Genomic DNA, 10432 nt, shown 5'->3' with positions numbered 1-10432 from the left:
ATACATTGTGTGTGTGTGTGTGTGTGTGTGTGTGGGGGGGGGGGGCTGTGAGTACAGCAACTTTTGGTCATCAGTAAGTGCCAACAAATATCTTTATTCTTCTACCTGCCAGCCCTCTGTCTGCATTTTGGGTCACAAACAAGACATTTTTCCTGTACAAGTCACAAAATGACAATTTTAAAAGCTGCTGGAAGGTCATGATGGAGCGATGGAGGACCTGCCGATTGCTTCACGACAGCGGAAATTTCAGTTGGAAGACCTGTGAAGTACCTCAACAAATGAAGCCACGAACATCCATAAAACAGCATGTTTTAAAGTATTAAGGCTATTTTTTTTTCCATTTTTGAAGATCTGATTTCTTGTCTATACTTCCTGGATTTGGAGGGGAAAATGACATTTAAAAACATATTTCCCCATCAGAGGTACATTTGTAATGTGTACCACACTTAGTCTGGTGGGAAGGTTTGGTCAAATGGTGAAAAAACAAACACCTTGTATCTTTTCATGGCTTTTCTGGAAACAGTCCCCAGCTAAATCAGGTGAAGGTGTCTTAAACAGTGCAAAGTCATTTATGGTTTATGCCCTTTATGACCAGATTCTATTAAATGTAAAATTTCACTTTGTACTTGTGTAAGCACATTTAAAATTAAGGTTGTTTTTCATTTTTGTACATAACTTTATAAACAGATTTTGCACAACTGCATAGTGTTAGGTTTATAGACTTATGGATTCTGGTCTAATCTGGGAAATTTAAAGACACATGACCTACTTGTTTTGTCAGTTTTGCTGTTTGTCTGTTTGGATTGGGATGATGTTATTTTGTTCGTTTTATAAAGCATGAGCCAGTATATCCTCTGCAAAACGAGGTAATGAAACACCTTTTCTTAGTATTTAGAGGCTCGACCAGTTTAACACAAAAATCTAGTCTGTAAAGAAGTAGTACCGCTTTGTGGCCCATAGAGGGCAGCAGCGAAATGCATTTACTGTCTCTGGGAAATCAGTCGAAGAAGTAAAGAGAGGAAACAAAAATGAGCTGCTGAACTTCAGCAGCAGAGGATGTCTGGTTTTATGAGTACTACAAACAAAATCACAGTCAGACATGTTCAGGCTGGAAACATTTGAGAGTCAGTTGTCGTCTGTGATGGAGACTCTGGTGGAGGCGGCCGTGACAGAGCTCGGGAGACTTCTGGAGAGGAGCTCGGCTCCGGTTGTGGCCGCTCAGCAGCGCTCAAATGCGGCTTCCGTAGTCGCCGTGAAGCGCGAGGATGAGGAGAGGGAGGTGACGCTACGCAGGCAACTCCTTCACGAGGATGTCACGGTAACCCCGCGGTCACGCGCGCACGGGAAATGTGTGCGGTTTCACTGATGACAGGAAATTTACTTTCCACTAGTTCCACTTACCCTTCTTAGCTTAAGTGTACGGTGTCCTAAAATGTATACCGTATAAGTGGCACAAATGAGCACTACGTCACCCAAAAGTCCAATCGTTTGTTTCCATGGCGACCACTCCAACAGAAATCCCATCTTAGAAGCTAATCATGAGTTAGCTTCTTCAGCCTGTCAGGGCAGATGAATGAATGAAACTTTGCTGCACATTTTGTTAAACTACAACGAACTACAAGCTCATGTTCACTCCATGGACAATTTATTAGTTACAGCTTACTAATAGTGGGTTGTAACCCATTTTCCCTGTAGAAATATCTTAATTCCTCATCTCATAGCTTCATGAAGTTGCTGGAAAAATCCCTTAGAGTTTTTGGTCCGTGGTAACATGATGGCACATCATGATGGCACAACCTTTGGAAGGTGGTGGAATGGGAGACTCGCATGTCTCCCATTCCACCACCTTACAAAGGTTCTCGATTGGATTGAGAGGTGGTGAATGTTGAGGCCATTTGAGTAAATGGTAAATGGCCTGTATTTATATAGCGCTTTACTAGTCCCTAAGGACCCCAAAGCGCTTTACATACCCAGTCATCCACCCATTCACACACACACATTCACACACTGGTGATGGCAAGCTACATTGTAGCCACAGCCACCCTGGGGCGCACTGACAGTGTACTGACAGTACAGTGAACTCATGCTCAGAGATGCTCTTCTGCACACATTAGTTGTAAAAAGTGGTTATTTGAGGTTTACCGTCCTATCCTGCCCATCCTCCTAGAGATGGTCATGTGCAAAACCCCAGTAGATTAGCATTTTCTTAAGTACTCAGGCCAGCCTGTGTGGCACCAACAACCTTGCAGCTCTGCTTAAATCACCTTTCTTCCTAATTCTGCTGATCTGTTTGAACTTCAGCAGATCATATTCATCATATCTAAATCCCTAACTTTAATGCAATACTGTTATGTGATTGGCTGACTATACATTTGCAATATCATTCTGTCTTTCCTGTGATTGTACAGAACCAGTTTGCTTCCCTGATGAAAAAGTGGGCTGAAGTTGCTGTGGAGAAAATCTCCTTAATTTTCAGTGTGTCCATGAGTGACGCCAGAGATGCTCCTGCTGCAGAGAAACCCAGAGCAGGGCAGATCGATACTGGGGGCAGAAAAAGTAAATAAGCTGATGGTTTATGAGGCTTTCAATGTTCTCACTCTGGGATTTCTTTGTATATTAAACTAGGCTTTTAACTTTTGTTGTGTAAAAACAGAATCTGTGTCCAGAAAGAGAAATAACATGCAAGGATCGCAACCAGCAACAAGACAGATGAGTGATCACTTATACTGTAGAGGTATTCAGCCAGTAACCAATAAAAAAAAAAGCACTTTTTCTAAATTAAATTTTGAAAACAGTTTGGAATTTTTTGTGTGTTTTCAGAGGAGGAACAGATCGAACAGTCAACAGATGAAGCTGACCCAGAATCTGTGCCAGAACCTGGTAACTATGTTTTCTTTACAAGTTACTGCAGCTGTTTTTATACACTCTTTACTATTTTAGGGCTCAAATAAAATTAAAAGAATATAAAATAATTTTAAAAATGTACATTTTTAATATTTTGTGGACAATCCTGAAATCTGGAGCCCTCGGACATCATCAGATAATGAGTTTCCTCCTTTGCGAGGCTTTATCAGGCCTCTACTTGAGCAGTCTTCAGGTGTCAGTCGTTGGTGTTTTTTTTTCTGCTCTTTAGTTTTCAGCAAGTGCAAAAAGCCACTGGGCTCAGAGAAGGTTGAATCACTTAGCCACTGCAAAATATTCCGCATCTTTACATTTCAATAGGTTCCGTCTTGTTCTCACAATGTTTTGGGCTATTTTCCATCTGCTTTGTGAAGCAATATCCAGTTAGTTTTGCTGTGCTCAGCTGAATCTGGCGTATGATTTTTGATATTCATACTTTCTTTTACCTTCTTTATTTATGAAGCTTTAATGAAGAGCTGCTCATGCTTGACCGTAAAACAACTGACTGAATTATGACTTTGTATTTGAGTCCCTGAAAACAGGACTGTGCAGTAATTATGGCTTTATTTTTCCAATATTTACGTTATAAAAATGCAAGCATTATCAGAACTTTAAGCACATAATCATGATGTAACTGCGATCTAACATATGTGTAGCACACAACTGTAATAGCAAAACTAGCTGCAGTGTCCAGATAAATGAATCAGGTTATACATTTAAACACAGTGGAATCCTCTGTTTAGGAGTTTGACTTTTTATAACAGCAATATTACTAAAGTAGCATGTTTGCAGTGTGGCATTAAAGTCTTTGAAATGGATAGGTTGGTGTTACTCTCTTGTTAGTTCTAGTGTTGTTTTTGTTTCAGCTGATCCAGCATCACATGAGGAAAATAGCTCTGAAGTCCTCTCTGAACCTGAAGTCACAATAGCAGATCCTGAACCAGTCTCCAGTGTCATTGAGGAAAATGGCGTCCAAAAAGACGCTGAGCATGAATGCACTGCTGTGAAAATCGGAAGGAACCATCCTAACAAGGACTTCACATGTCCTACGTGTGGCAAAGCATTTGCTCTGAAGTGTTTGATGAACAGACACTGCCTGACTCACTCCAAGCCTCACCTTTGCTCTGAGTGCGGCAAGCGCTTTGCCGGACTCCGTGGGCTCATTGCACATTCGAGAAAGCACACCGGGGAGAAGCTTTACAAATGCTCCAAGTGCGGAACGGAATTTGCGTACAAATCAACCTTCCACAGGCACATGCGTCAGCACAACCTAAACAAACCGATCACCCACACGTGCTCGCTGTGCGAGGAGCAGTTCACGGGGAAACAGGCGTTTCAGCGACACATTTGTTGCGCGTTGAAGAAGACATTTGTTTGCTCACTTTGCCCAGAGACCTTCGAGTGCAGGCAGAGCTTGGACGATCATGAGAATCTTCATTCAGGAAACAGAGATTTTGTCTGCAAAATGTGCGGCAAGACCTTCTTCTCGTCCGCATCTTTGGCCGCTCACCGAGTTACCCACACACAAAAGGAAAACTGCGAGGTGCTCAGCCTCAGTTTCAGTGACACGAGCAAAAACGCCGGAGAAAAGCTTTTCACCTGCGAGGTGTGTGGCAAAGGATGCAGTCACAGGAGCGCCCTGAAGCATCACATGCTGATCCACACGGGCGAGAGGCCATACGTCTGCGAGACCTGCGGCAAACGCTGTGGACACGCCAGTGCACTTCAGAACCACATGAGGATCCACACGGGCAAGAAACCAGGAGAGAAGCCCGTCTGCAACGTGTGCGGCAAGAAATTCCGCTGCATGGTCAATCTCAAGTATCACACGAGTGTGCACACGGGGGAAAGGCCGTACGCCTGCGATCAGTGCGACAAGAGATTCAGCAACCCGAGCAATCTGAAGATGCACATGATGACGCACTCAGAGGAAAAGATGCACAGCTGCAGCATCTGTGGCAGGAAGTTCACGCAGCTCTACAGCCTGAAGCTGCACAGGCAGGTGCACGCGGGAGAACGGCCATATCACTGCGTCGTCTGTGGGAAAACTTTCATAACCAACAGCGTGTTCAGGACCCATCAGAAGGTTCACCTGCAGGAGGCAGGACAGGGGCAGACTGGAAAAACTGCAGTGAAAATCTAAAACACTCTGTGAGGTCACTTCTTGTACTGGTTATTGGTTTAAACTCTTTCTAATGGCCAGCAGGGGGCAACTCCTCTGGTTGTAGGAAGCCATCCAGTTTAATAGGAGTTTAATAGTTTCAGGTCATACTGAATAAAGCATGAACCTACTTCTGTTAAATACGGTCATTATTAGAGTCAGAAAGGATGATAATCTAGGACATGTTCTTGAGATGATGTTCTGAAAAGGACGAAGGAAAGAATTGCAATGACTGACCAGCTCAGAGACAGTTGGCACAAAGGTCACCTGATCAGAGTAGTAACGATAAAAGTGAGAATGAGGAGAGTTTGACGGTATCGAAGTGGCAAACAACCTAAACAGAAGAGAGCAGGTAAATGAGAGATCAAGTCCAAGTTTCATCACTGATTAACGACACAGATGCTTCACCAGAAGGACTGTGTTAGAGAACCTAACAAAGGTTGGTGGGGTTAAAGTTAACTCTTAAACTTGGGCATGACGATTTTGGTGAAAATACTTTTACTGTATAATTAAATGAAAGCTTATATTCACAAATGAAGCAATTTGATTTCTGTCTGCCTACAGAGAATCATTAAAGTACCCACTTTGTTCAAATTAACTTCTTCAAAGTTAAACATTTTTTAACGAGTGGTACGTCTTCATTAGCAGCTGCTGACTCTAAGTTTCCTTTTAAAGCAGAGCTCGCTCTCAGTTTAATATATTTTTTTCACTCGATCGGTTTTACTGGAATTACACGAATTACTTACATGTTGGTAATTTCCTTTGTCATTAAACAAAGGAGGAAGTAAATAGGGAAAATGGGGAAAATAAAGAAAGCAGATAACTGAAGCGAATTAGCACTTCTTCATTGTGCCTGAAACCTTATAAAAAAACTATCAGGAAGATACACAAGCCTGAGGGGGAGTCTTGACATTTGGTGGCTTTTAACTCAATAATAGTTACACTGCAGTTTTTTAGTTTCAGTTTTTTGTGCTGTTGTGAAATTTTCCTCACAGTCCACTGTTAGTGGTATTATAATAAGTGGAAGTGATCCAAGCGTTCCATCACCAAAACCAAATGCAAAGCGTTGGATAAAGTGGTTGCAGTGGAGTAAACCACACTGCCACTGGACTGTAGGGTAATGGAGATGTGTTCTTTGGAGTAACAAATCACGCCTCTCCATCTGACAATCTGATGGACATGTCTGGGTGCGGTCGTTGCCAGGAGACCGTACATGTCTAACTGCATTGTGCCAAGTGTAAAGTTTGGTGGAGGGGTGATTATGTTGGGGCTGTTTTTCAGGAGTTGGGCTCGGCCCCTTAGCTCCAACTCATTTTAGACAATTTAATTTTCCTAACTTTCTGGAACAGTCTGGGGATCGCCCCTTCCTCCTCTACCATGACTGCAGATCGATGCACAAAGCGAGGTCCATAAAGACATAGATGAGTGAGTTTGGTGGGGAAGAACTTGACTGGCCTGCACAGAGTTCTACCTCAAGCTGACACCTTTGAACACCTTTGGGCTGAGTTACAGTGGAGACTGCGAGCCAGGTCTTCTGTCCAGCATCAATGTCTGACTTCATAAATGCACTTCTAGAAGAACAGTGAGAAATTCCCATAAACACTCCTAAACTGTGTGGAAAGGCTTCAAAGAAGAGTTGAAGCTTCTTTAGGTCTTGTGAAGGTGGCAAACATACTGCAGGTGGTCCAGAGCAACATAGCTTTGGATGAAGAGGATGGCTTCCTGGTGGAGATGAAGTTAAATACGTATGATGCTTAAGCCATAGACTGTATAAAAGATACATCGGAACCACTTTTTTGTTTTTGGAGCAAGAAGTGAGCATACTTATCTACAAGAGGTCAAAGTGCTGAAGTTATTTGCTAACTCCAGCAACCTGGATTCATAATGCACAGACTGCTGTTGGATAATCCACACAATGTGGACTCTTTACCTTCATCTGAATGGAAAATGTCATAAGGTCAAAGAAAGCCATGAAGGAGGATTAATGAAGATATAGGAAAAGAGAATCAACTGCACTTCACTAGGTTACTAGTATAGCTAGCTCGGTTACGAACAATTTAAATATTGCCCTTTTTGTTTAATCTTCAAGTGTGAATCTCTATAATGGCTAAAAAAATCATCATATAATACAATCTAACAGTGACAAAATTCCTCAAGCCACATATTTGTGTAGTTATAGATGCATTTTTGAAGAAATACATTGAAAAATAATGTAAATATGTGACCTTCCCTAATATTTACATCTTCATATTTAATATTTTTGTGATCATTGCTGATTACACGGAGCTAAGAAAAGTAATTAAGTTGTTTAGAAATATTTAAATGAGTGTCACTGAATCCAGACCTATTAAAGTGAGTCACTGTGCTCTGTTATGTCATCCACTAGATGGAGGTAGAGGCTCAACACAAGAAGCTACAGCAGTAACATTCAGCTCCACTAAGGTGCAACATGATGCTCCTTCAGAGACTGTATGATTATCTGTTGATACTGTCTAACATATTGCTACACAGTGACCTTTAGCAGCTTTACCTTGGCAATGGATCTATTAGAAATCTATGAAACCTGTCCAGCTGTAAAATCTGTGTTTGAGTTAAAGAACTTGGGACTTTCTAGTTATTTATTATTATTGTTTTCTTCTTGCAGCTATTTTAACATTTATCACTTTTGTTTATGTCTTTTCTTTCAAATATTTCAAGGTAAAGGCAAAAACACAGAAATTCAAAACTTTTCCTTTTTAGGTCAATTGAAGATTAAGCAAAGTCTGAAAGGTTGCTGCCAGAAGAAACTTTATTTCTTGAAAACATGAAAAATAGTGCAGAATTCTGGTTTCTCGTGGCTGGAACAGCGCTGAGTATTTCCCTGTGTGAGTCCTGCACTAAGCGGGTCACACGCTTCTAATACCAGTTTATTGCATTTAGTCTAACCTTTCTGAGAGCTCTGCTTAATGCGGCTAAGAATTCAGTGTTTTCACAGAGATTAAACTCCCACTGGCTCAGAGGTGAAGTTCTCTTAGCAGGACCTGTGTTTAAAGGAAATGTAAGACACACAGTGTTCCTCATTTAGTTTATTATCTGAACAACTGAATATTGATTATGCAAAAAAATATATATACGTATGTAAGTTATGGATATTATATATATTAAGGACCAACTACTGTCTGACAGCTGCTGGACAGTGGTGACTATGGCGGTAGTACTTTTGATTCAGCGCATTTAGTAAAGTTAAATGTGAAGGAATTCATTCATATGCTCAAAAAAGTGTTTTAGTTCAAACACGCCCAGCTAACTATCCAATAGTTACTAGAGATGGACCGATCCGATATTACGTATCGGTATCGGTCCGATACTGACCTAAATTACTGGATCGGATATCGGAGAAAAATAAAAAATGTAATCCGATCCATTAAATATCACGAAAGCACCTCACAAAACTTGCAACGCGCCGTAACTCGCCTCAGAACGTTAACACGTCGGAGCAGTATGCATCACGTGATAGAGCGGCTGTGGCATGCGGGACCTGTCGGTGGTCCGGATAGCATGTGGAACTTCGCTAGCAACCCGGCATTTCATCTCCGACAAAGTTATCCCCGAGAGAAGTAAAGCAAGTGTGTAAGTCCATCTCTGAATGTTTGTAAAGCATTCCTGCGTTAAGCTTAACAAACGATATAGGGAGCGACTGCCTCTTCTTGCTGCTACTTCAATCATGAAACTGCTTAACGATCAGCTGATCGGCTTTTCTTTCGCGAGTCCGTGTCTCTTGTTTGCTTTTGGCCCACTTTGCACCAGAAAGAGGAAACCAGCGGCTGAACAGCAGCAGCATGTTTAAGCTTGATAAGCTGTTGTTAGAATTTATTTAATATTACTTTCTACACCAGGATCTTTTTCTACGTAGCTGACGGCTGTAACTGTGCAGGGGCAGATCTAGCAAAGTTTAGCCAGGGGGGCCGATAGGGCATGAACAGGGAAAAGGGGCACAAAGACACACTTTTCTTTATTCTCATTTAAAATGTCTAGCTTTTAATAAATAATTATCCGAATCTTACACCCAAAGTTTTAATTTGATGTAAAATGAATAGAAGTCAATTACTGTATATAGTGACTATTAAGTCTAATATATATACCCTTGTAAGCTATAGTACTTTTTCCTTTGGGAAGGTACCATCTGTGCAGTCTGCAATTTTGTTGAAGAAAGATGTTGAATCTATTTAATATTTCTTGAAAAATAATTTATTTCTGTGCATTTTTTTTTACACTGCATCAAATTAAGGTTGATTACGTCGATTAAGCATCATGAGGTGGAGCGTGAGGGGTGGTTTTGTTGTCAACAGTTTTGTTGATTAAAAAACACTATATCAGATTCATATCGGTATCGGCAGATATCCAAATTTATGATATCGGTATCGGTATCGGACATAAAAAAGTGGTATCGTGCCATCTCTAATAGTTACTAATTTTAAAGTATTACTTTGCTGTTTGTGCCGCACATTTTAATCTTTTAGGATAAATTTCATGTGGTGGATTTAGTGTTAAACAGTGGCTGTAATCAGTGTTTTTATGCTGACAACAAAATGTATGAACACATTTGTTTTTGGGTTAGTGGCATTGCTTCAAATAAATGTGTCAAATTCTTTGACTACCAAAAATATATCACTTATACTACTGAAAGGTTCTGTTTTTTCACTATAACTATATAAATTTCGTTTTTTGTGGGTTTTTTTTTTCCACATTATAGACCCACAGTTTAAAAAAAAAAAGTTAAAAAAGGAAAAAACAAACAAACCCCAATGTGAATAACAAGAACTTTGTGCTTTATAATATACGACAGTTTGGTAAAAAAGCTTCCAGAACTTTTTTCGTACTTTTATACATTTATTTCTCCTTTTATTTACTACAGCTGTCACGGTTCTGGGTCATTTTGACCCAGTATTTTGAGTTCTCGTGTTTTGGTTTAATTTTGTATTTTGTGTATATTCTGACTGTTGTGCCTTGTTGATTATTATTAGAATTCTACGTTTCAGTTTATTCTGTTTTAGGGTTTAGTTCTTAGGTGTTGTTCTTATGCCCTCATGTTTAGTTTAGGTTTAGTTCTGTGCTTAGTCTTCTCTGCCTGTGTGTTCCCTCTGTGTAAAGTCTGTGTTTCTTATTCTGTGTCCTTGTGAATTGTTTCCTGTTTTATCTTGAAGGGTTATGTCAGTGTTTCTAGCTTTGCTCCCCCTGTCTCGTTAGGTCTTATTTCTCCCAGCTGTGTTCCCCTTCTGTCTCGTTCCCTCGTCCCTCGTGTATTTAAGCCTTGCGTTTCCCTCTGTTGGTGGCTGGTTCATCTGCGTGTCTACCCCTGTATTTCTGTTGTGTCTTTCTCCATGTTCCACG

General features: G+C 40.7%; 1 protein-coding gene across 2 annotated transcripts in view; it reads left to right on the top strand.

Moving 5' to 3' along the window:
* LOC102214565 (zinc finger protein 229-like) overlaps window positions 1-7441 on the top strand; it is a 17345-nt gene extending 9904 nt beyond the window's left edge. Inside the window, exons 1-5 of one of the 2 annotated variants that reach the window (XM_005725554.1) lie at window positions 686-1318; window positions 2409-2556; window positions 2654-2734; window positions 2821-2880; window positions 3768-7441. In XM_005725554.1, the coding sequence (XP_005725611.1) occupies window positions 1100-1318; window positions 2409-2556; window positions 2654-2734; window positions 2821-2880; window positions 3768-5044 (1785 nt within the window). In that variant the 5' untranslated portion in view covers window positions 686-1099 and the 3' untranslated portion in view covers window positions 5045-7441. Of the gene's footprint in view, window positions 1-685; window positions 1319-2408; window positions 2557-2653; window positions 2735-2820; window positions 2881-3767 lie in introns of those variants that run through there. The other variant, XM_005725555.1, reaches the window with a different exon arrangement.
* The last annotated feature ends 2991 nt before the right edge of the window (window positions 7442-10432 follow it).

Source organism: Pundamilia nyererei, unplaced genomic scaffold (assembly GCF_000239375.1).
Source record: "Pundamilia nyererei isolate P.nyererei 1_Seehausen unplaced genomic scaffold, PunNye1.0 scaffold00016, whole genome shotgun sequence".
NCBI lineage: Eukaryota > Metazoa > Chordata > Actinopteri > Cichliformes > Cichlidae > Pundamilia > Pundamilia nyererei.
The sequence above is the reverse complement of the archived record's forward strand: the minus strand, read 5'-3'. Positions and strand labels throughout refer to the sequence as shown.